Below are 25,947 nucleotides of genomic sequence, written 5' to 3' on the forward strand. Positions count from 1 at the left end.
TTGCATATGCACCACCACCACCTGAGAATGTGGGTCTCCTGTTCCATTTTTTATTTTGTATTTCCTTTTTTATTTCACCTTTATTTAACCAGGTAGGCCAGTTGAGAACAAGTTCTCATTTACAACTGCGACCATGTGTCCAGCCAGCCGCTAAACAGGCTGATTGATAAAGCGGTGTCCAGAGTGGACTAAGTGACAAAACAAAGATGTGGCTGGAATGTATGTAGAATGAATGGGCACAGCTTTGCCCTGGGTATGTATGGCTACTGGGTAGGACTAGGACCGTGTTTCTGTCACTGATACGATAGGGCCTGTATTAATCAAGCCTCCCAGAGTAGGAGTGCTGATAGAGGTTCAGCTTAGCCTTTTAGATCGTCATTCATTTGATTATTATGGACAGAGACCACCTGATGCTAGATCAGTACTCCTACTCTGAGACACTTGGTAAATGCGGCCATGTAACTCTACCTTGAAAATGGCTTCAGTAGAGTTGAGAGAGATTTTCTTATCTCTGGGTGCCCTCTACTGACATTGATTTTAGTCAGATGTTATGTATATACCTTTTTTAAATATATGTTTTCTGTCAGATGTAACCTGTGCCATTGGATGGTAGTATCCATGAGTGATGGCTCGGCATCATCTGCGTTGGCTGTCTTGTGTCATAGGTAGACATGTTATGCATTGGAGAGGTTTTTGCTGGTTGGTTAGCAGTGTAAAATGTAGACTCTGTGGCTGTGATGGTGATGATGGCGATGATCAAATTCACTGTCATAGAAGGATTTCTTTTCGTCCGCTCCTAAGTGAGCATTCACACTTACAAGTCAGCCAAAGCCTTTTGCAATGACCAATGCGAGCCAAAACGCATTACAGGATTTTGTATTGAGCCTCAATAAAGTGAAAGGGCTGGTCATTTTCTTGGAAAACATAATATCTCTCCAGTGGTTTAGTCCTCTAATCACTCAAACTAATTTCCCTTTGTTTAAGTTTGTTTGGCGTTTCCCGTGCCTCGTAGACCACATGACAGTGATGGCACAATGTCAACGCACAGGTAAGTGTACAGCAAGGGTATAAGTTGCAACAACAGAGTCAAACTGTGTAACACAGTATCTGTCATATACTGCATGTACTTCCTCTGTAAATTCTATTTGCACACACATTACTTCCTTAGAATGCATATAACCGCACTGACATCCTCTGCGCCTCTTTGAGTTCCGTCGTTAGGACCCAAGTTCTGTTCTAATAATATTGAAAACATTTTACCCTGAACCTTGACTTCCCAGGTTGATAGGTGAGTTCTACTTTGACTTTGAGACATATTGTTATTACTACATCCAAATATGTATTTCTACAATAATCATAATTGTATACATTTTTTTTTATCAATTTCAGCATATCCAACCAGTATTCAGTGGTGACAGGCTCATGTGGGTGGGTTCTTTGCAAAATTATAGCAGCATTTCCTCTTTACTAGGTCACATCAAAAATGCGTAGGCAATGAGATTGAATTTGTTTTTATTAAAATTAGTGTTTCTGATGTTAAAGGTAAACAAACATTTTGTGACTGAGCATTTACACTGGATCATAGGTCCTTAAAACATTGGCTACTCTGTTGGTGCACTACAGAGACAGTGTGAAATGGAGTTAGAATATTTGGGGATTGCAGCACCTGGATGATTGATTCAACGATTATGTGATATCAGATAAACAGTCAGAATAATGGAGTAAGGGATGTCTTTCCACCTCGTGTTTGACTTTTACCCAATTAGGATGAAGTCCAGGTTGTTTTACATCATGGTTCTGCTCACAGGAGGTCTCTCTATGAACGAAGGAACCAAATATTCGTGCTCCAACTACACTCAAGGTAGATGAAAAAAAAAAAATACGAGTTAACCTTCTGACTTAAAAAGTGAAATTGTCATGAACTTGATTATTATCTTACTGATATTCTGTTGCCTACTTTTAGCACTTTGATTTCCTGAGTTTGCATCAAATGTACATTTTATTTGAAACAAAATATAAGGACTCAGATGTTTCATGAATCGTATTGTTTGTTAGTACAGTTCTATCTTACGTTCCGTCTGTAGTCGATGTGGATGGTGCAAGATGCTGGATGGAAGTTGTCAATGAGCAGTTTAAGACGGAGAACCTCAGCACTATTGTTAAGTATGCATCAAATTATTTTGCAAGATAATATAGATTATATATCATATACATTTCATACACTCCAAATCTGGTATTGACATTTGTATGTTTGCCAAACCTCAAGGAATATGTATTCTGTTTGTCTGTGCTTTCCTCGCAGATCTGTGGAGATGCTAGAAAGGTTTCTTGAAAATACAGCTTTGAATAAGACGACTTCAATCATTGTTGAGAGGCTTGTGGCCCACATATTCAGGGCCGAGGGCAACTTTACTGGGCTTAATATATCTGCCAGCCAAGAACGGGTAAGATGACAGTGACCTACGATGAAATGCTTGAGGAAGTTGACACACAGTCTTCTGTAAACTACGTACAGTTTGGCATTTATTGGGAATGGGATGAATCTTGTCCTGGAGGCAGCTCTGCAGAGTAGTCACTGGCCACAAAGTCAAAACATCTGATTTTAAACTTAACCCTAATCTTAACCCTAACCTTAACCACACTGCTAACCTTATGCCTAACCCTAACCTTAATTTAAGCCCAATTTCTTTTGTTTGTTATCAAGAAACATTTTACGATACAGACAATTTTGATTTTGCGGCGGGCCCATCTTGTGGAAACTGCTCAGCTCCGCCTCCATGACAAGATTCATCCCAATAAACATCCAACCTGCATCACATGCAAATAGATCATTTGAATGGAAATGCAAATGGTATATTCGAGGTATGACATTTGGGGTGGGAGGGTGATTTGAGATGGGGATGACATCAGGACATCATTTTACAGCAATAGTGAACTCTGCCTGATCATTATCCTTGGTGTCATTATCCCTGATGGTACTGTTACCTAGGTAACATCAGACAGTGACCATGTGGCCAACACTACGGTCAAGGTCCACCTGCCCAAAGAGCTCTTGAAAACCAACGAGAACAATACCATTGTCTTCTGCATGATTACCTCACCAGAAAAATATGGGGTAGGTGTGTGTGTGTGTGTGTGTGTGTGTGTGTGTGTGGTGCGTGCATGCATGCGTGCGTGTGTGTTCCTGTGTGGATTTTTAGTACCTTGCTTAATTATTTCAGTTAAGCCATATTTTGAAATGTTCCTCTAGCAATTGGGGATTCTTGATGGCCGAATAGTAGGTCTGGCTGTAAGCAAGAAGAGAGTGTCAGGTCTGAGGGACAAGGTCAACTTCTCCGTGCCTCTACAGCGCCCCACATTGGAAAGTCAGGTGAGTGCAATATCAACTCTCTGCTACCTGCACCAGTTCTATGACTAGTGGGCAAGAATATAAACTTAGATGCGTCATTTGTGTGGTTTTTCATAGGCTGACAAACAACCATCTTGTCAATTCTTCAATTTTTCAACCAATAGTAAGTGCCAATATGAAATGTTACAATACGGATTATAATACTGTTATGAAACTTGTAATACCCTTGAGGTATCAATTCATGTGATGTCGCATTACTGCGTTTTCTCTGTACAAATTAATGTTTAGAGTTCTACCGGGATGGCTGCACCACAGAGTGGAAGAGAGACGAGGGCCGTGTGGTGTGCTCATGTGACCACCTCACATACTTTGCTGTGCTGATGGTAGGCAACTTTACAACTACCACAGTGCTTCCTTCGTTTCCTTATCACAGCATAAGCACACCTTTTAAAAACGATTTAAAGTCAAATGGAAGAGAATAAAAACAAAGTCAGTAAAGTATACCCATCTACAAAAATACACTTTAGCATTAGTTGTGTTTTCCTGCGTTTAGGTGTCTCCCTCCATCTCTGAAAGCGATCAGAAGATCCTAAGCTACATCACTCTGATTGGCTGCAGTCTGTCGCTGTTCTTCCTGGTGGTCACAATCGTTCTGTACGCCACTCAAAGGTATGTCACTCTCTGGGCATCATGGTCAGCTCTTCACAGGAACCGCTGGTTTGTCATAAGTTTGACATCATCAGAAAGTGACATCAAGATGTAACATTTTATAGCAACTGACCTTGTTTTCACCACACGCTTTCTCTCTATTCCATTGTTCAGAGGTAAAGGCACAGACATCTCCCTGAAGGTGCATATCAACCTGTCTGTGGCCCTGATCCTCCTCAACCTGCACTTCCTGCCCAGCCAGCAGGTAGCAGCATTATCCTCCTCAGGGCCATGTATCTATGTTGCTGTCCTTCTGCATTACTCTCTACTGGCCACCTTCACATGGACAGCAATCGAAGGCTTCCACCTTTACCTGTTGCTGGTCCGTGTCTTCAACATCTATGTCAGGAGATACCTGCTCAAACTGAGCCTGGTAGGATGGGGTGAGATTGCACTTTACAACCTGAAACTGGTCGTATGACTGTAAACAGTAAGCAAAACAAAAACAAAACAAAATGGATCTTTTAAAAGAGGCATGGGTGATGGGCCAACCTTCTGTCTGTCCTCTGAGTTTTGTTGATCCGAGCGGGCATACAGTATAATAGATAGCCTAATGTCTCATTTTGTTTCAGGATTCCCTGCTGTCATTGTCATCGTGATTGCGATCATTGACAAAGACACATACAGCCGTGTGACTCTTCATCCCTCTAAGACCAATGGCACAGCTGTGGAGATGTAAGACCGTTGTACTTCTTAAATGACTGACCCTTGTGGCTGCTATGTTTAAACCCCAAAACCTCATGTCACATTTTATTATTAGAGTCTGTATTGAAATATGAGGACCCCCCATAGAGGTTAAGAGGTTCTCCTCTCTCTCTCTCTCTCTCTCTCTCTCTCTCTCCCTCTCTCTCTCTCTCTCTCTCTGTCTATCTGACTCTCCCTCTCCCTACCCCTTCTCTAACTCGCCTAACTAGGTGTTACCTCTCTAATGATGTGATGAAGCTGGTGACCACGGTGGGTCTGTTTGGCCTGGTGTTTGTGTTTAACCTCGGTATGCTGGCTGTGACTATGAGGCGCCTCAGGTCTCTGCGCACTGAGCAGACGTCAAGGGAGAAGGGTAGGGCCCGGAGGGACACCTGCACTGTGCTGGGCATCACCTGTCTGCTGGGCATCACCTGGGGCATCATCTTCTTCTCCTTCGGCCAGCTTACCACGCCTGGCCTCTACCTTTTCTGTGTCCTCAACTCTCTACAAGGTAAGAGTCATTATCATGACTCTCATTTATGGACGCAGGTCAAACTGACTGTGTTCATTATTTAGTAGTAACCTAATGGTACTTCATTTTGATGCAAAAAACAAACTTTACTGCCATCGTGTGTATGCAACCAGTGTGCTATGTAGGTGAAGGGTTAAACATAATGTTGTTTCCTTGTCTTAGGAACATTAACATCATAACAACTGTGCAGTAATGCAAGAATGACCAGTAGGTCAACATACAGGATAATCTCCTCTATTTTATTTATCCTTTACTTAACTAGGCAAGTCAGTTAAGAACAAATTGTTATTTACAATGACAGCCTCACCGGCCAAACCCGGACTACGCTGGGCCAATTGTGCGCCGCCCTATGGTACTCCCAATCACAGCCGGTTGTGATACAGCCTGGAGTCAAACCAGGGTGTCTGTAGTGACAACTCTAGCACTGAGATGCAGTGCCTTAGACCGCTGCGCCACTCGGGAGCCTATCTTCACATTGACTTACTCTATGCATTTTTTGCTGAAAACAAACTGAAACAATACACATCGATTAACATTTTTGGAAATGTGCCAAATTTAGCTGGCTAGTTTTTATCTGTAGTCCCTGGGCAGATAGATAAAATCATTTAGCATCACAACATTCCACATATTTCTTATTTATTTCAAATCCAGTCCCTAGATGTGTCTTAAAGAGCGACTGCCTTTAAAAAACGATGAATTCCTTTGAAAACAGTGGCATCGATATGAGCCAAAAACATTTATTCTAGTCTCAAAATTGACTACGAAGTTGTAAATAGGATCATTTTGGTCATAAAGTCAGTCTCGTCTAAAACTGAGTTTGGAACATCACGACGGATAAATGAAGGTTGGGTTTCGATTTGATAATGTCCATTTGCCCACTAACATGGGGTGAACAGCTGTGGTGATTGCTCGATCCAGTAGCATAGACAGTGAGACAGACCTGCCCAGCAGCTCTGATATGTTTTTACTTGAGAAATACTGCACCAAACACCTTAGTTAGATATAAAATTGCACAACTAAAACATCCTCTGCAAAAGCGTCAAAATTAGTTACGGATTTCTTGACTTATCTTAGATTCATTCTGGGGATTTTGAGGAAGTGAAATAGGCTAGAGCGTCTACAGTGACTCGTGGTGGACAAATATTAACCAAATGTGGGATCAGTCAGGAAACACCTCCAAGACTGAAATCTAGTTTTTTTAATGAGCAACAGAAAAACACATGCGCCAATCAGCGTGTTCAGTGGCTCTTTAAAATAATAGGAGTAAGAAGTAAAAAATAATAGGAATAAAAAAGTAGAATAGGCCTAATTGTGAAAAATAAAAATCACATCGTATAAAATACTAGCATAAAATACAAACAACCACATTATACAAACAGCAACAAAAAGGGTTCATACCCAGCTGTTCCAGGGTATCTTTTTTTGTGAACTCACCAACACTAGCAACACATGTTAAACATTCTGGAAGTTGTTTCCAGTGCTGAACAGCTTTTTACAGAAAATGCCAACTTTGAATAAGTATTGACATTTGGAATATATTGTGTGTGTTGTGAGAGGTTGACTGAATACTGTAATGAAGTTCTGTCTCGAAGGGTAATATGTCTCATCTTCTTTTGTAGGTTTTTTCATCTTCCTCTGGTTTTGTGTGTTCAAATGGAAGACTGAGGACAGCCAACCTGACAGTGACACTCACATTACCAATACCAGATCTGCCTGAGGACAAAAGTCTGTTGTCAACCAATCCAGCACTGTTGTTATCAATGTTCATTTCAAACTTTATTGAGATTTTTTCTTTTGAGAATACACCAGGTTCCTCTAAACTCTAGACCTTCGAAAATGTCTACAAACCACCCACTTGTTTTTTACCAATACAATAGCATGTCATATTGTTCTTTTTTCTTTTTGCAATTGTTTAGTTATGGAATGAAGGAAGGTGTTTTCAGAACTCTTTTCATATATGGTTTGTTCAATTATAAATCATGTGAGCCAACAGGATCTGATGTAATGTGGTGAGATCCTATCCCTCACTAGTTGATTAACCTGCAACAGAAGATAAATAAGTTGAACCTAAGCAGAACTGTAGCCTATTCATTGATGCTTCGCTCGAGCAAGCTGAAGTTCAGACTAGATTTGCATAAAACAAATGCAATGCCACCAGGTTCCTCTAAAGGTTACATATTAAAATGTTGCAGTTATAAAATTTGACTATGCACAGTCATGAAAAAAAACAGCTCCAAACATTAGAATAGACGTTTGTTAACGGCACAGTTGGAAATACAAATTGGAGGGGAGTTTACTGTGTTCAATAATTATGTCTACAAAGCACACAGCGGTTTCACAGATCATTTGCTCACCCCACAAGGACATCAAATGTGAGTGAAATCAACTCCTAGCATGTAAGTAAGTGTATGTGTTTGTGTGTGAGGAATATGATTCCATCCTATTTTGTCATTGTAAAGTTCAGCTATTGTGTTGATAATGTTGTGTCATTATCTTACCTGAGTGATGGCAGAATGATATGTCTGGGAATAAGCAGACATCACTGTGTTGATAACCAGAACGCATGGCTAGGTTTTGTTAGTGCTGAAACATTGTTGAAAACAAACAGAATGTGTTAGGTATACGTTGTGGCATTAAGTAGTGTTCGCCTAGGTGTCAAGCTGAAATGAAATTCTCAGGCTGTATAGTGCACTTTACTGAGTGTAATGTTGAATGAGTGGTAAGGGCTATGACAGAATGTTGGAAATAAGGATTGCTTTGTAATGTATGTTTTTGTCATTCGTATATTGTACTGTTCTACCCTTAAAACAGCCACAATGTTTCCTCTGCATCTACTCCTACTGATATCTGGAACACTGGCTATGAATTGCTCAAATTCAGGTACTAGCACACCTCGACTAACCGGTGCCCCCCGCACACTGACTCTGTACCGGTACCCCCTGTATATAGCCTCGCTATTGTTATTTTACTGCTGCCCTTTACTTATTTGTTACTTTTATTTCTTATTCTTATATTTTTGTAGGTCTTCTTTTTTTTTTTTGTATTAAAAACTGCATTGTTGGTTAGGGCTTGTAAGTAAGCATTTCACTGTCTTACAGGTCTTACACCTGTTGTATTCGGCGCGTGTGACAAATACAATTTGATTTGATTTGATTAATGAGCTCAAACTGTGTTTCATTTTAATGCACTGTGGGACCAAATCAGTGGAGGCTGCTGTGGGGAGGACGGCTCATAATAATGGGTGGAACAGAGCAAATGGAATGGCATCAAACACATGGAAACACATGGTTTCCATGTGTTTGATGTATCTGATACCATTCCACTCATTCAGCTCCAGCCATTACCACGATGCCGTCCTCCCCAATTGATATGGAGGACTTAAGTACACTTGATTTGGATTGATATTGGTACAATTGGCGCATTATTTTATGCTGTTGTAATTATTAGGCAAAAAGCTGTAAATAACCCCATTCATGGTTGTTGTAACTCATAAATTCAATTGTGGGGTATCAACCAAATAATAATAACTTTATGCACGGCAGCGTTGTTTATCTTTTGCTATTTAATTTTCATAGATGATACCTTTTATTTAAACACCACAACTGGGGAGATTTCAATGACAATAAACATGCTAAACAAGACTATCACCATCAACGATAAAGCTGAGGAAAATCTGAAATGCTTTTGGTGCATTGAAAGCTATGTTGAGTGCACCCCAATGAATATGACCTCAATTAACCTCACTGAGTGTCAGACGGTGAAGATTTCTGTAGTCGAGAACTCAACCAGCAAGTTGATCTTCAACATAGGTGAGCAAATAAACCTAAATCTTTTTTTTGTCTATTCGTCAGCTCAAAAATTCTGAATGAAACGTGAAACTGGCGCTGTGATTCCTCTGTGATGTCAGAGGTGTTATATATTCATAACAAAATGACAGTAATAACCCCTACTGACCTGTAACGCTAGTACAACGGCTCTTTTTTGTTGTTGTCCCTCAGCTTCATCCACGTGTGAGGTCACCAAGTGTACTGGGCCAGAAATCACTGCCCTGATGAGAGAGATACAAGACCATCCCAGTGAGGGTCCAAAGGATCTTAAAAGGGTCCTGAACATGCGAAATATGTGTGCAAACCTCTTTGAAAATAATCAGACCATAAGGATGATGTTTATTGGGTAAGTAACCCGCCAACATGTTCCCACTGACTTCTGACAGAGACGTAACTTTGATAACCTGCCCTGTCTCTGTGCTGTACTTGCAGCGTTGAACGGGGCCTGGTACACAACATGATAAACATCTCAATCCCTGGAGAGCCTTTGTACTACGACCTCAGTGATCTGACTCTGACTGTGTTCAACCTGACCAACCTAACCAGTGCTGATGACAAGATGGTGAAAATAAAAGCACCAGAGGTAGGGTTGCTGTTATCTGGGTTTGTGTTTGGGCATCTTGTCTCAGATTGAGGTCAGAGAGGCACCCAACCTATAGAACATGTGTAAGTGCCAAATGTATACACTACCTTTCAAAAGTTTGGGGTCACTTAGAAATGTCCTTATTTTTTAAAGAAAAGCTCATTTTTTGTCCATTAAAATAACATCAAATTGATCAGAAATACAGTGTAGACATTGTTAATGTTGTAAATGACTATTGTAGCTGGAAACGGATGATTTTTTATGGAATATCTACATAGGTGTACAGAGGACCATTATCAGCAACCATCTCTCCTGTGTTCCAATGGCACGTTGTGTTAGCTAATCCAAGTTTATTATTTTAAAAGGCTAATTGATCATTAGAAAACCCTTTTGCAATTATGTGAGCACAGCTGAAAACTGTTGTTCTGATTAAAGATTAAAGAAGCAATAATGATAATGAGTATAGTGTGTCAGCTAGGTATTTTCCTTTCTCACTGAAATCATTCAGCTCCTCTCTGAGAACAACTTTTACATTCCGGAAACATGGATCCCTATTGATGCACTCCAGAACATCCCAGAGGAAAAGAGGAGAGTGGGCGTGGTCACCTATAAATCACCCAATCAGTTCTTGGTAGGACTTCTCATATTGTGCATCTATTCTATAATTAAATTTAATCATTCTTCCAATTCAATAAATTAAAGTAAATCAAACATTTTGTGATTTGATGGACTGGGCTTTCATGATATCGCAACCCTCATAATCCTCTATGTCATTATCACCCTCTTCTATCCAGTTTAAAGAGGAACTCGTGAGAACCATGGTCATACGGATAGAGGTGGATGGCGGCAGACAACTTGAGAACTTGATCACTCCACTGAAGATGAAGTTCAAATTGTTTGACCCTATAATACCAGTAAATTGTAAATTGTCGTCATAAGATTTAGGATGTTCCTGTAATTGCGACATACAAATGTTTTGGGACAGTGACACATTCTTGGTTGTTTTGGATCTGGACTCCAGGAAAATGAGTACAGAGCCAATGACTATGAGGTTAAAGTTCATACTGTCAGCCTTCATTTTCAGGTATTTTCATCCATATCGGGTGAACTGTTTAGAAATTACAGGCCTTTTTGTATATAGTCTCTCCATTTTAGCGTACCAAAGGTATTGGAACTCATTCATTTATATGTGTATTAAAGTAGTCAAAATATTTAGTATTTGGTCCCATATTCCTAACACGCAATTATTACGTCAAGCTTGTGAATACAAACTTGTTGGAATGCATTTCTTGTTTGTTTTGGTTGTGTTTCAGATTACTTTGTGCCCAATATAAATGAATGGTAAATAATGTATTATTTCATTCTGGAGTCACTTTTATTGTAAATAACAATATAATATGTTTCTTAACACTTTAACACATTAATGTGGATGCTACCATGATTACGGATAGTCCTGAATGAATCGTGAATAATGTTGAGTGAGAAAGTTACAGACGCACAAGTCTCATTCCCCCCACAAATATGCTAACCTCCCCTGTTATTGTAATGGTGAGAGTTTAGCATGTCTTGGGGGTATGATATTAGTGCATCTGTAACTCGTCCTTATTAGTGTTATAAACGGTTCACCCGATATGGATCAAAATACCCTCAAATGAAAGCGGACAGTCTGCATTTGAACCTCATAGTCATCACATCCAAAATGCTGGAGTATAGAGCCAAAACAACAACAAATGTGTTACTGGCCCAATCATTTCGTAGCTCACTGTAGTTTACAGTTGATTCAATTCATGCATTACCGTATCAGTGTTTTTTTTCTCTACAGGTGAATTACAGCCTGTCATGTCAATATTTCAATGACTATGGTGGGTTGATTTCTGTTACAGTATGTAGGCCTACAGGAACTGTGTTTACATAAAACTACAGTCCATTGCACACCACAGTGCTTTGCATAACATTTTGTTGTTGCCTCATATGGCAATATAAGCTGTACACGTACTGACTGCATTTGTGAGTGACTAAAAAAGGGCACTCTCTTCCAAACAGGGGACATAAACCTCCCAGACACTGTCTTTTGGAAAACGGACGGATGCGTTACTAAGATCAACGACAGCGTGGTGGAGTGCATCTGTAACCACGCCACGCCGTTTGCCGTGCTGCTGGTGAGCAATTTATATCCATCCATTCATCTACATCATCCTCTCATAAATGTCATCTGGTGATAGTCGTCATTCCTTATCCGTTCTTATCCCCTCCAGATCGCCGACCTATCTATTGACGGTGTGCACTGGCGGGTCTTGTCTTACATCAGCTACATTGGCTGTGGCTTGTCTGCCTTCTTCACCGCCGTATCCTTCCTCACCTACGTCATTACCACGTATGCGACCCCCACCTCACCAAAATGCCGCCTGCCCACTTTTCCCTTCGTTCTCAATTTTGAATTGGATCTCTTCTGCTGTATGTTTCACCCCGTGTCTATTTCAGCATGGCCCGTGTAGTCATCCCTGCGTCTGTATAGATGACTGCGCCCGTACTAGTCATCTATCCACGCTGTTTTATCAGTTGTCTGATACGGTTGTACCCTTACTTTAGGAACTCCAGGGTGGACAACGCCAACAGCATCCACGTGTCACTGAGCGGGGCTTTGTTCCTGCTCAACACCTCTTTCCTGCTCAACGAGTGGGGGGCCGGTCTGGGCATCAGGGGCGTGTGTATCTTCATTGCGGCGGCCATTCACTACAGCCTCCTCAGCTGTTTCACCTGGATGGCCATTGAAGCTGTCCACCTGTATCTCCTCCTGGTCAAGGTGTTCAACACTTACTACCGACACTATATGGCCAAGCTGTCTGCCATTGGCTGGGGTAAGTGAATCAGTTATTAACATGCTCTTTCAGGTGAGAGATACAGTGGAACAAGAGTTTGCGGACATGGAACACTCATCCTGTGTGTGCACTGTTCAGGACTCCCCGGTATCATTGTGGGAGTTTCATTGGCAGTCAAGGATATCAAACCATTATATGGACCTACAGAAATGACTATGGCAGACACTAACCAGACAAATACAATGTGAGTAAATGTTATCTTTCTCTTTTTGAATGTTCACTTTTTACCAGTACAATTTCAGGGGTGGCCCAATGTACAGCATATTTATGATCCTAATGAACGTTCCATGTGGAGATCAATAAGTGAATGTTGAGGACAAGGTGAATATGACTATGTGTTTGGTAAAGACCAGATGCAGTTTGTCCAATAGAATCACAGTTTAATCACTGCGTCACTGCATTTTAACCAACGCTCTCTCCCCACCCCAGCTGCTGGATCATGGACATCCCCTTCTTCTACAGTATGAACCTGGCCTACTTCACCATCATCTTTGTCCTTAACTCTGGCATTCTGTTAACGGTGACCACCCGGATCTGCCAGCTGCAGCGCTATGGCAGTAAGGGCAAGCCTGGGAAGGCAAGCCTGGCCTGGAAGGATATCGGCACCGTCCTGGGTCTGACCTGCCTGCTGGGTATCACCTGGGGCCTGGCCTTCCTCAGCTACGGCTATGTCAACCTTCCCATCCTCTACCTGTTCAGCATTTTCAACTCCCTCCAAGGTGACACAGGGAACATCACGAAAGACAGGGACAGAAAGAGATAGTATAGCTGATGTAGAGGGGTGGAAGGGAAGAGAATGGAGATCAAATAAGATTATGTAGAGAAAATGTGGCCCTATGATCTTGAATAGTTTGAAAGCACCTATTATTGAGCACCTATGTGGGTGGAGTCTGAGTGATGATCTGTCTGTGCTTCTCTCTCTAAGGATTCTTTATATTCCTATGGATCTGTGGCACTGCCAGGAAAGACAGGGAGCTGGCGGCGAATACCAAGAGCACATCAGCAGCTCTGAACACCTCTACAGCCAAACCCAAGGAGGAGATGTTCCCTAGCAACAACCTCTACCAGTAAACAATGTCTGTCCACAATGGAGATCACCCATATCTTCTTAGATGGCAAGGGGAGTTTTGGCTTTGTGTCTAATGGCATATGCATTGTCTCTTTCTTTCTCTTTCAAATTGAGTTATGGTTTCTACACCGGTTGTGTTGATGTATTGTCACGGATCCCTCTGGAATTTCATTGCGCACACCTGGCCCCTATTCCCACTGATTGTATTTGTATATATGTGCCCTTTGTTCACCATGGTGGGGTTGATTATTGTTACAATGTCCGTTGGTGCGTGTGAGTACCTGTGCTGTGTGTTTTGGGCTTTCGCGCCCTTGTGGATTGCGCAGATGATTACGGGTCTCGTCCCGTGTGTTAATCATCGTGCGCGTGTGTTATTTATTCGAGGTACTCCTCGCTCTTTTGTTTGGGTTTCAACCCTGTGTCTTTGTTACGTGTTTGTTTGGTAATTTGGGGCTGAATAAAAAAACTATTACGCATTCCTGCGCCTGTTTCCCGAATCCATTTATACCATCGTGACATGCATTTTCTTCTGTATCATTCCAATGTATTTATTGGGAAAGTGCTTTGAGGGAATAATTTTACTTGAAGTGTACGTTGTTTATGATTATCAACCTTCATTAAATATCCGATCTCAAGTTGCTGAACTGACTGACTGCGTAATTAGTCAGATACACACCAAAGGATTTAGTTTCCTGCATACTATGATGTTTCTCTATGGTTGCTGTGGTAAAGCAGAATGAAATGAGATTTTCAAGTGTACTGATAGGGCACACATATTTAAAAAAAATATATATACTGTCAATATTCTGTTTCAAATGAGTTACTATACTGTGTTACACGAAGAAAGTCCATGTACCATCAAAGTGAGTTTGTGAGATCTTGTTGGCATAGTGCAACAAGACGTAAACTGTGACCTAGGTTTTTCACAATTTTGGGGATAAAGCCCACATTCTCAACACATTGAGACAAACCACTCTGATGTGATAAACATTTTCACACCGCCTCATCGTTATTGGTTTCGCAATCTATCACTTGATTTTCTAACTCAACTATGGAAAGTGTGTTGCAATCTGCTAATGCTTTCTAACTAATATCACTTCTGCAGAAAGTGTCTCACTGGGAGCAGTAGGTCTCTCAAATGCACGCACGATTGACCATTTCCTTATGATTGTGAAACAGAGACATCCCCTTTTCTAGGAATTTTCTGGTGAGTGGCAGAATGAGTCTTAGAGATGCTGAGAAATGCCACCACATTGGATTTTTTTGATTCTCACTGAAATGCTTTGATTATATTGATCTACCTGACATTAACCCCCCGCCCCCGCCCCCGCCCCCCCCACCACCACCCAAAGGACTACAAAGGACATAAGCTTTCAAGCTTTATTGTGTTATTCTTTATGCGTTTAAAAAAAAATGTATGTGGAGGCGTCTTATGAGCAGTATGTTTTTTATTTCTATTGTCTAATAAATTGAATCAATCACTAATATAAGTGTTGTATTCATTACATGCTGTGTTCACAATAGCCTACTTGTATTCGCCCAGTTTTGTAATGCCATAACCTACAGTACACAAACAAATATGTCCAACCCCCTCTCTAACTATAGTAATGATATGAAACCAGGAAACAACAACACACGAGCAAAGATCCACTAACAAGACAGACCATTAACCCATCAGAGGTCACAGACTGAAAGAGGGAAGGAGTGATGAAGACCAGTTATTTAATTCTCATATTGATATGCATCCCTGCAACCCTGAGAACCAATGGTAAGCTCCTGTTTGTTTCTATGTGTTGAGCAAGTGTTGAAATGGATGGCACGTGTGGATGAGCCTAGGTCGAGGTTATGTAAACATTTTTGAACAAACATGGACATCAGTGAAAAGGGGTGGACCAGTTAATTGTATATCTGGGGTGGCCAACCCTGGCCTGGAGAGCTGTCATTTTCAAATAAGATACCTAATCAAGGTCAGTTAAAAGATATACACGATTAGTTCAACCAGGTGTGTCTCAACAGGGCTGAAAAAAAGCTTGCACTCACTGCGGCTCTCGAGGACCAGGGTTTGCCACCCCGGATTGACGTGGTCCCCACTGAGTTTTTGCCACCATCATTGGCTTTAGTGCCTACAGTAGTTTTTCATCTGGTTGTTTTGAATGTGTTTGTCTTGAGATGAAGCATTGGTACCTTGTATGGATTTTTGTCGTTTTCAGAGTGATATCATGGCTAACCTTGTCAATAACGTTTCCAGACAATCTTCCAAACTGTAAAGATGCTCTCCAAGATTGTGTTAACCAAGAAGTGGTATGGACCAGGTACTCCAATAAAAGTCCTTATCCCCTATTGCAATGGGATTTTAACGTGCCACGGATATTACATAAAAGCCAGTACCTGTTTATCCTTTTAACTACACAGTTAAACATCTAGCTAGTCCATATGGGAATGTCCATTAAGTTGACATTTTAGTCATTTAGCACTCTCATCCAGAGCACCTTATAGTAGTGAGTGGATACATATTTGTACTTTTACATACTTGTCCCCTGTGGGAAACAAACCCACAATCCTGACGTTGCAAGCACCATGCGCTACCAAATGAGCTATATGGGATTTGATAACCATTTGATATCCATTCATCACATTGATTAAGTTGAATATAAGTCAAGGGTTCAAATCATGTAAGATGCTTTGTGTTTTTGGTAGGTGTTATGAGGATAGAATTACAATATGCATTCCAAGGGCCAGAATGCCCATCCCAAACTTCTACAGATGGTCTGTCAACTCATCCAATAAGGTGAGATCATGAATTCATTGCTGTTGATCTCACAACCTTCTGGTTCAGCAATATATACCGGGGTGCAGCAACAAAGACTTCAGACACAGCCTAATCTCTTTTTTTTTTTTTTTTACTGTTGCATATTGCAATTTTTTGTATTTCCGATGGATGTGTTGCACTTAAAACTGTTATGTCCATTAATTCCACCATAGGCAGAAGAAAGAACGAATTCTGGACACAGAGTGCACATTCCTGCACATGCCCTCCAGAGAAGCAAGAGGAACGACTCTAATAGCACGGACTATGTGCACATTACAATGGCTGTACTCAACAGCTCTCTATTCAAGGTTGGTAACTGACTCAAACAGTAGACTATTCTTAGTTATAGCTGAAACCAACCAATGGAAATGGACAAAATAGTGTCACTGCTGCCATATCCGGTATACAATTTAGCACTACAGTAAAACAATGAATATTTTATTTAGTATCATGAAGTCATTTATTGAGGAAGGATTTTATGAAAGTGAAAGGCACATAAGACCTCTCTGAATGACGTCTGCTCCTCTGCTGCTGCTTTCTGTTGCACTTCCCTCCAATGTTACCATCAGCTTGGTCCAGTTCGAGGCTCTAGATCAGGGGAAGTCCTGGGGCAGTCTGTGCTGGCTGTGAGGGTGGGGGACCACGGTGTGAGGAACCTTGACCAGCCTGTCAGAATCGCCTTCAGAAACACAAATGCGGTGGGTGAATGGAGTCCACTTGAACTTTCGACACTCACTGGCGGAATAAGACTGTGACTGTGCACCTACTGTATCTCTGAGACAAATGTTAGTCTAGTCTATACTTCAATGAACAGTGTGTGTGTTTTACATTGTCTTTGTTTCAGACTGAGAGAGGGACTTGTGTTTTCTGGAAGGACTCGGAAAATAAGAATGGCGAAGGTGGGGGCTATGTCTTGACTCGTCTTTTAGTGGTTGAACCGCTGCTGTGGATTACTATGTTCTTTTCCTGTGTGTGTGGGCATTTGTGGGTGCTTGTATGTGTGTGTGGCTGGGTGTTGAACTACTCTACCTTCGCTATACGTGTGTCTGTGACCTTTGTGGCTTTTCTGTCTGCAGGGGACTGGAGCTCAGAGGGTTGTATTACCGCTCTCATTCACGGAGAGTTTGTGTGCAGCTGTAACCATCTCAGCTTCTTTGCAGTGCTCGTGGTAAATACGTGCTACAGTTGTTATATATGTCCTTACTTCAGTTATTTGAATAACTCTATACAAATCATAACTGTGTAATACATGCAAAGACTGATATAGAAGTCTTCAAAACGCTCACTTTAAAGGGATAGTTCACTGAAATGACAAAATGTCATGTTGGTTTCCTTACTCTATAAGCAGTAAATCGACAAGGTATCACAGAAATCCATGCTTTGGTTTGTTTACCTGGCCATTGTTACCAAATGCTAATGTTTTGGCACAAATCTAATGCAAGGCAACGATACAGATATTAGCATATTTTGCGCTTCATGTCCAAATCATCTACAAGTAACTTAATTGCGCTACACAATCAATTCTAGATACTTTAGGATAATTTGGACATGCTAAAAAATGCTAATAGGTACCATTAACTTGCATTGGATGTGTACCGCCAATGCTAAAACGTTAACTATCACTTTAATAATTACATAATTTTGTTGTGTATGGTAAGTCCGAGCTGGTAACATACTCTTGATTCCTTATCCTATTTTCTCACTGACAGAACTCACAGTTGTCGTTAGACCCTGTGAATGCCGCCAACCTCGGCTACATCTCCTACATTGGTTCATCCTTCTCTGTGGTTTTCACCACAGTAACCCTTGTCATGTACACTTGTCTTAGGTAAGTATTCTCTCTTCATTGAAAATAAACAGAGTAGGTAAACCATTCACAATGCAGCTACACAATAGTACACATTCACAAATGTATGTGTCAAAAATATCGAGCGATAAAATTCAAAGTAGAGGTAAGCAAGAGACCTCACTTCAGCCCTGTAATCTGTACACAGACAAAGGCCTGATCACAGAAATAGAGCATAAATGGTATACATTATATAAACATCTCTGTGGGCCTGAGCCTCTTGTTTTCTGTCCCCATAGGAAGAGGCATTTTGAACAGTCAATATCTATTCATGTGCAGCTGACAGGAGCGCTCCTGTTTCTGCACCTCTCCTACCTCTTGAGCGAGTGGTGGGTGTGGCATAAGGCTGATGGGGCTGAGGGACATGTCTGTCTGGCCTTTGGGTTGATACTGCACTGGGCTCTCCTGTCCACCTTCACCTGGTTGGCCATTGAAGGCTTCCATCTCTACATGCTGTTAGTCCGCGTCTTCAACATCTATGTCAGGAAATACCTGCTCAAACTGAGCCTGGTTGGATGGGGTGAGATCACAAGTTCCACTCATAAGTCTTTTTTTTTTCTTTGACAGTTGAGCGATATTCTACACCATACAATGTATAGTCTAAATGCAGTCCTTGATTCCAGGCATACCCACTGCAACTGTGATGGCCTGTTGTTTCTCAGGAGTCTACGGCATACATAGCTTCTACATGACGGGGGCCAATAATGGCTCATCAACAGACATGTGAGGTTCAATTCACAGTATTTTGTCATAGGAAGCTAATATTTAAATATATACGTAGCCATGAAAACAAGCAAAGGTTCAAATGGACTCTTGTCTAACTGCAGATGTTGGATAAGCAGTGCTACAGACAGCTCTGGAGTGGTGGTCAGCTACATCACAGTGAGTGGATACCTGGGCCTGGTCTTCCTCTTCAACACAGCCATTCTAGGTGTGGTGGTGGTGAAGCTGTGGGGGCAGAGAGGGAAGGGTAGGATGTGGAAGGACTGGGCCACAGTCCTGGGGCTAAGCTGTGTGCTAGGAGTACCATGGGGGTTGGCATTCTGCACCTACGGCCCCCTTTCTCTCCCTGGACTGTACCTCTTCAGTATATTCAACTGCTTCCAGGGTCAGTATCCTATCACACACAACCTCTCTAAGGAAAGATATATGATTGACTGATTTAAATCTGAGTGATTTGTTGCTTTTCAATCCCTCCAAAATTATTCCTACTACAGGTGTCTTCTTGTTCCTGTGGTTTCTTGCCCTTTCACGTAAGGGCCGCCCAGAGCACTCCTCTGTGAAAGACTCTTCCAGTCAAAAGATGATGGAGACAAACTTCAACTGATACTGTGGGACTTCCAGCATACCTTTTAATAGTGTTTGCAGACCAAGTCCTGAGTATAAAACAGGGGGGAAAGTATAATTCATTTCTTCCTGGTACAGACCTCTTATAACGAAAATAAATGTATGGGCCTAAATATAGAATTGCATATAAAATCCCTATCAATTCAATAGCATTTCTCTGGGCCTAGTGGTAAAGATTTGACATGTAACTTTTAAAATGTATGACCTTTTATTATGGCATAAACAAAACCAGTCATGATGTTATCATCAGCTTGTCAAACAAGGGCTCCTTTACTAGGCTACCCGAGCACGTTTATCCACTCACAACATATTTCCAGCCCCCAAACAATGGTGAATGGAAAGAGGCAGCTGTTACACAAAACACCAAAAAGTGTCAGGACATTTGGAGTTTGTATTTAGGCCAGAATATATGCGTCCACTGCTGTCTGCGTGCGTCTTGGTGTCGGCCACTCATCTCTGCCGTGGCATAATTTCAGTGTTTTTACATTACATTTTGGAGCATAGGCTTACCACCTGTTTTCATGTCCATTTGCAAAATGTTCATGCCTCTGACAAGCGGTAATAATAAAAAGTGGTGTAATAGCCTACAGTTTTTTTTACATTTTAATTTCAATTATTGTGATATATTGTATTTTACCGGTACAGAAAACCCTCACTATTTATTTTGTGGGGACACCGTACCAGACCGTACCAACTTACTTTCACCCCTGGTGTAAACATGACATTTATGATATGACACATAAAGTGTGACACATGGAGCAAATAGCCATTAGCACACAGCCTATCTACTGAATAAAATGGTGTTTGGTGTTGTGGTGTTAATCAGATAATTTAATAATTTAATGCTTTCTTATTGTTTCATAAAAATAATTTACCAATGCTATCTGACCTATGATTCAGCCTTTTCCACAACACGTTAATGATACATAATAGAATGTCACTTTGAACTTTAATATAATGTAATTTATTGGAAACAGGAGACAAAGGGCTGTGAGACAAAGGCTTAAGGGGCGGCAGATAGCGGCAGGTAAACAAAGGGGCGGCAGGTAGCCTAGTGGTTAGAGCGTTGGGCCAGTAACTTAAAGGTTGCTAGATCAAGTCCCTGAGCTGACAAGGTAAAAATCTGTCATTATGCCCCTGAACAAGGCAAGATGGCTTGTTCCTAGGCCGTCATTGTAAATAAGAATTAGTTCTTAACTGACTTGCCTAGTTAAATAAAGGTTAAATAAAAAATATCCTAGACACATGTGGAGGGTATGGGTCAACAGAAGATGAACAGCAGAGGGGCTACGGACATTTTATTTATTTATTTATTTCACCTTTATTTAACCTGTTTGGGCTGCAAGCCCGACACCGGTACACTTATGACAACAGCCAGCTCAAAGTGCAGGGCGCGAAATTCAAAAGATATATTTTTTAAATATTTAACTTTCACACATTAACAAGTCCAATACAGCATATGAAAGGTACACATCTTGTGAATCAAGCCAACATGTCCGATTTTTAAAATGTTTTACAGGGAAGACAAAATATGTAAATCTATTAGCTAACCACGTTAGCAAAAGACACCACTTTTCTTACTCCATCAGTTTCTTACTCCATCACTAGCTATCACAAATTCGACCAAATAAAGAAATAAATAGCCACTAACCAAGAAAAAACTTCATCAGATGACAGTCTGATAACATATTTATTGTATAGCATATGTTTTGTTCGAAAAATTTGCATATCAGGTATAAATCATAGTTTACATTTCAGCTACAATCAGAAATTGCACCGAAAGCAGCCATAATATTTACAGACACCAACGTCAAATACCTAATTACTCATCATAAAACATTTCTGAAAAATACATAGTGTACAGCAATTGAAAGACAGGCATCTTGTGATTCCAGACAATATTTCCGATTTATTAAATGTTTTACAGCGAAAACAAAATGTAGCGCTATATTAGCGTAGCCACAATAGCCAGAAACACTTGGGCGCCCACGACCAGTTCACATGCACGACAGATATTAGAAATAGCATCATAAAATGTTTCTTACTTTTGGTGATCTTCCGTCAGAATGTTGGACAAGGTGTCCTTTGTCCAGAAGAGTCGTTGTTTTGATCTGGAACGGCAAATATCCCTCTTCATTTAGCATGGGCACTTGCCAAGTGGTACGGATCTCTCCAACGTAAACAAAGTCAGAGAACGGAACACGGCAAAACTCCCGAAAAAAATTCAATAATCTGATTAAACTATATTGAAAAGGGGGATTGGAGGGACGCCATGTGCGACTGACGTGTTTTCCGTTTGCTCCCGTGGTATTTTTAAAGTTTATGTGAATTTTGCAGCAGAACCGTATTTATTTTCATATATTATTTTGGTGATCCCTTCCCGTAAAAACCAAGACTACTTTACTTCCAAATATCAGCATGTCGACGAAACATAAGGCCAAAAGCATGACTTTGAGAAAACCCGGCCTACAAGACACACTCTCATCACCGCCCTCCCCTGAGCCTGACGGCCCGGGGACTGATACTTTACCCGGGGGGGCGGCTTGGCCTGGCGGCGCTGAAGTGAACATTCTCGAGGCCATCAAACTACTACGCTCTGAGATAGTTGAAATGAAAACGGAGGTGGTTGCTACGATTGAGGCCCGAATAAAGGAGGTTTCTGATACTTTAAAAGCAGATCTAACCATCCTGCGGAACGAGACGGTGCCGGCAATCGCATCACTCAAAACAACAATGGAGTCGCACACTACAACGATTGCAGCACTGGAGACCTTCGCTACAAATGTCTCCGACTTAACTACATCCCTGGAGGCTGACGTGAAACGCCTAGCTGCGGATTTGAAAAAGGTGAAGGAGAGCTGTGTAAGTTTGGAGGGATTCTCTCGCCGCAATAACCTGAGACTTGTATCAGTCCCAGAGTCAGCGGAAATGCCTCGCGCCACGGATTTCGTTTCTGGGCTGCTGAAGGATGTTCTTGCCTTAGATGAAAAGCCCCTGATTGATCGTGCCCACCGGTCGCTGCGCCCAAAGCCCCGGGATGGGGAGAGGCCCCGTGACATAATTCTTCGAGTGCACTTTTTCCATGAGAAGATGGAGATTCTCAGACGAGCCCGCAATACCACTCTGAGCTTTCAAGGACAGAGCTTCTCCATCTACCAGGACTACTCCCCCACTGTTTCCAGGCAGCGCGCAGCTTTCGGACAGGCCAAACGACTACTTCGGGACCATCCAGGTGTGAAGTACGGACTGCGATTCCCGGCCCGTTTATGGCTATCTCATGATGGTAAAGACTACACATTTGAATCTCCGGATGAGGCTCTCTCTCACATTCAACGTCACATCAAGAAGTCTTGAACTTGCTCATAGTTCAGCAACTGTTGCTTGCGAACTGTGGATAGTAAGTAACCCACCTGTGGTACAATTATGTTTAGCTACAACATGCTAATTTTGTATAGTTGGGGAGTTGGCGTACCCATTCAGGCTTATTTGATGTGATCTAATGTTTTGATCATCTAGTGTGCTTGCCTTACAAGCATTCAGTCATTTTAATTTCATTGTATTGCGGTTTTACTATACTCCTGTGTTTTCTAGGCTGTCTTGCTCACCTATTCAGTTTGTTTACATAGTGTCTCAGTGACTCAAAATATTCTTGGTTATTTGCTTACTGCATCCGTTTGCATTGACCCAGTAAACAGTAAATGCTTCCCGAGGCGACACGTTTTTTGGGGTCTTCACTTAAATTTTAAAAGTTCTGAGCGTCATTTATGCCCAGCAAGCGTTCAACGTTGCGCACACGTAGTTTTTTGGTCTTGGTTGTAAGCTGTCTCAGCATTCAACTAGACAACTATTATAATAATTATTATTATTATTATTTTTGATTGTCTTACTACGATTTCCTTACTTCAAATTAGGTTTTCGGCTGAGAGCCTTTATACATTCTATTTATTTTCTTTATTTTCTCTCTCAAATGCCTGTTATGAGACTGGGAATATAATTATATACATCTACAAGTGGTGCTTTTGTAATTTCGTCTGCACAAGGGATTCACTTTAATTTTTTTTATTTAAAAAATGATTATCTCTTTTTGCTGTTTGATCCACTAACAAAACACGACTTTAAAGAGCGGGACTGTGGGGTTAGGTTTAAGACCGCACTCTCACAGACATACTGTGCGAAGAGAACATGTTCTATTTAGGCTTGTACCTCGTTTGGGGAGGTACTGTCTGGGATGGGGGGAGGGGGTGGGGGGAGGGGTTGAATTGTTCAGTTCTAATGTTGTCATTCTGTCTTTTTTGTTTTTTTTTCTGTACTTTTTCCAAACATCTACCACCGTACATTATTACTCTGAGACAAGTTATTCTGGGGTTTTTGGGCGCTCATTGCTTTTCCATTCTATGCTCTAATGACAGGGTTGTATAACGGGAATGCCCAGAGGGGCCGAAACAATGCGATCAAGTACATTTCGTGGAACACCAAAGGGGTTAATAACCCAGTGAAGCGTAAGAGGGTGTTGACACACTTAAAGGGTTTGAATGCAAATGTTGCATTTCTACAAGAGACTCACTTGAGGACTGGTGAGCACTTTAGGATGCGTAGGGACTGGGTTGGTCAAGTGTTCCACTCTAACTTTCATAGTAAATCAAGAGGGGCTGCCATTTTGGTTGATAAAGCCACTCCCTTTGTAGCTTCTGAGGTTATCGCTGATCCTAAGGGACAATACGTCATAGTAACCGGTAAACTGTTTTCTACCCCTCTTGTTTTGGCTAGTGTTTATGCTCCCAATTGGGATGACACAAGTTTAATTTCTTCCTTTTTGTCTGCTATACCCAATTTAGATTCTCATTTGTTGATTTTAGGGGGGGATTTCAACTGCAAAATGTCCCCAGTTCTTGACAAGTCCTCACGAACAACTACAGGCCCATCTAAATGTGCCCTACTTATTCAAGCCTTTCTTCAGAAATATGCCATGTTTGAGGCCTGGCGTTTCCTACATCCTACAGATAGACAGTATTCCTTTTATTCTCATGTTCATCAAACATACTCCCGGATTGATTACTTCTTTTTGGACAAAAAACTTCTGCCTAACCTTCGGCAGTGTACTTACAAGAGTATTGTTATTTCTGACCATTCACCATTAGTGCTTGAACTAGAGTTTCCCCAGCGACCTCCTATGTGTTATCAATGGCGTCTTAACCCCATTTTACTCTCAGATAAGGAGTTTGTCAATTTCATTTCTTCTGAAATCACCTTATTCCTAGAAACTAATTCAACACCAGGTATGTCCTGCTCTACCATATGGGAGTCTCTCAAAGCATACCTACGTGGCCAAATTATTTCTTATACAGCCAACCAAAACAGAGTTCGCTCTCAGCGACTTCGGGACCTGAGCGAATCCATAGCCACATTGGATGAGAAGTATGCCACGGTTCCTTCCTCTGATCTGCATAAAGAGCGCCAACTACTCCAATCTGAATTTGATGAGCTTTCTACCAGGCAAGCTGAACAGTTACTCTTGCGAGCTCGGTACAGAGTGTATGAACAAGGCGACAAGGCCAGTAAACTCCTTGCACATCAGATCCGTAAATCTGAGGCCTCACGTTTAATCCCACAAATAAGGACCCCGTCTGGTGCCACCACAGTTATACATAAAGAGATCAATGATCAATTCAAACAATTTTATTCTGCGCTATACACCTCTGAATCCCCTCAAGACCCTTTGCTGATTGATTCCTTCTTTAATGGCCTGAATATGCCTTCAATTGATACAGACACCCATGACTGTCTAGAAGAAGAATTTACACCTGAGGAGATTGCAACAGCAGTGTCCGCAATGAAAAGTGGTAAATCACCGGGTCCGGATGGTTTTCCAACCGAATTTTACAGGACGTTTTCTGGTCTGCTTTGCCCATTCTTGTCTCGACTATTTGCAGAGTGCCTTAATACCTCAAAGCTACCGCCTAGTCTTTATCAGGCTTCAATTTCATTACTATTAAAGAAAAACAAAGACCCCCTGGAATGTGGATCCTATCGCCCAATCTCGCTTTTAAACTGTGATTACAAAATCCTAGCCAAGCTTTTAGCCATCCGTATGGAAGGCTCGCTGCATCAAGTAATACACTCTGACCAGACTGGCTTTGTGAGAAATAGGCATTTGTTTTTCAATATTAGGCGCCTTATGAATATACTGTACTCCCCTGCGTCGGAGGACCCAGAGGTGGTGGTCTCACTTGATGCAGAAAAAGCGTTTGACCGCGTTGAGTGGGATTACCTAACAGCTACCCTTTATAGATTTGGCTTTGGCCCCAAATTCATTG

At 41.4% G+C, this 25,947-nt stretch overlaps 3 protein-coding genes across 3 annotated transcripts; all 3 read left to right on the forward strand.

Moving 5' to 3' along the window:
* Positions 1-1,778: 1,778 nt before the first annotated feature.
* LOC120055872 (adhesion G-protein coupled receptor G5-like) lies at positions 1,779-7,344 on the forward strand. The gene is made up of 12 exons (XM_039003904.1): positions 1,779-1,861; positions 2,061-2,163; positions 2,303-2,444; positions 2,990-3,115; positions 3,251-3,370; positions 3,467-3,512; positions 3,638-3,732; positions 3,903-4,018; positions 4,172-4,440; positions 4,630-4,732; positions 4,972-5,252; positions 6,893-7,344. Exons 1-12 carry the CDS (start codon positions 1,792-1,794, stop codon positions 6,988-6,990), a joined length of 1,569 nt encoding a protein of 522 aa, XP_038859832.1. The 5' UTR covers positions 1,779-1,791; the 3' UTR covers positions 6,991-7,344.
* Positions 7,345-12,198: 4,854 nt separating this feature from the next.
* LOC120052220 (adhesion G-protein coupled receptor G2-like) lies at positions 12,199-13,849 on the forward strand. The gene is made up of 4 exons (XM_038999046.1): positions 12,199-12,541; positions 12,641-12,746; positions 12,992-13,281; positions 13,488-13,849. The coding sequence occupies exons 1-4, from the start codon at positions 12,199-12,201 to the stop codon at positions 13,631-13,633; spliced, it is 885 nt and encodes a 294-aa protein (XP_038854974.1). The 3' UTR covers positions 13,634-13,849.
* A 1,433-nt stretch (positions 13,850-15,282) lies between these two features.
* LOC120055879 (adhesion G-protein coupled receptor G5-like) lies at positions 15,283-20,261 on the forward strand. Its single transcript, XM_039003917.1, has 11 exons — positions 15,283-15,399; positions 16,329-16,419; positions 16,614-16,748; positions 17,010-17,138; positions 17,285-17,339; positions 17,517-17,608; positions 18,150-18,268; positions 18,526-18,806; positions 18,910-19,009; positions 19,114-19,394; positions 19,504-20,261. The coding sequence occupies exons 1-11, from the start codon at positions 15,371-15,373 to the stop codon at positions 19,611-19,613; spliced, it is 1,422 nt and encodes a 473-aa protein (XP_038859845.1). The 5' UTR covers positions 15,283-15,370; the 3' UTR covers positions 19,614-20,261.
* Positions 20,262-25,947: the final 5,686 nt, after the last annotated feature.

Source organism: Salvelinus namaycush, chromosome 1, assembly GCF_016432855.1.
Source record: "Salvelinus namaycush isolate Seneca chromosome 1, SaNama_1.0, whole genome shotgun sequence".
In the NCBI taxonomy this organism is placed as follows: domain Eukaryota; kingdom Metazoa; phylum Chordata; class Actinopteri; order Salmoniformes; family Salmonidae; genus Salvelinus; species Salvelinus namaycush.

Bases quoted from the DNA above. Each gene is read 5' to 3' on its own strand.
- LOC120052220 (XM_038999046.1), top strand. From the start codon at position 12,199: ATGACTGCGCCCGTACTAGTCATCTATCCACGCTGTTTTATCAGTTGT. The intron at 12,542-12,640 runs GTAAGTGAATCA...TGCACTGTTCAG, and splicing joins GCTGTCTGCCATTGGCTGGG to GACTCCCCGGTATCATTGTG. The intron at 12,747-12,991 runs GTGAGTAAATGT...TCCCCACCCCAG, and splicing joins ACTAACCAGACAAATACAAT to CTGCTGGATCATGGACATCC.
- LOC120055872 (XM_039003904.1), top strand. From the start codon at position 1,792: ATGGTTCTGCTCACAGGAGGTCTCTCTATGAACGAAGGAACCAAATAT. The intron at 3,116-3,250 runs GTAGGTGTGTGT...ATGTTCCTCTAG, and splicing joins CCTCACCAGAAAAATATGGG to CAATTGGGGATTCTTGATGG. The intron at 5,253-6,892 runs GTAAGAGTCATT...CTTCTTTTGTAG, and splicing joins TGTCCTCAACTCTCTACAAG to GTTTTTTCATCTTCCTCTGG.
- LOC120055879 (XM_039003917.1), top strand. From the start codon at position 15,371: ATGCATCCCTGCAACCCTGAGAACCAATG. The intron at 17,139-17,284 runs GTGGGTGAATGG...TCTTTGTTTCAG, and splicing joins CCTTCAGAAACACAAATGCG to ACTGAGAGAGGGACTTGTGT. The intron at 19,395-19,503 runs GTCAGTATCCTA...TTCCTACTACAG, and splicing joins TATATTCAACTGCTTCCAGG to GTGTCTTCTTGTTCCTGTGG.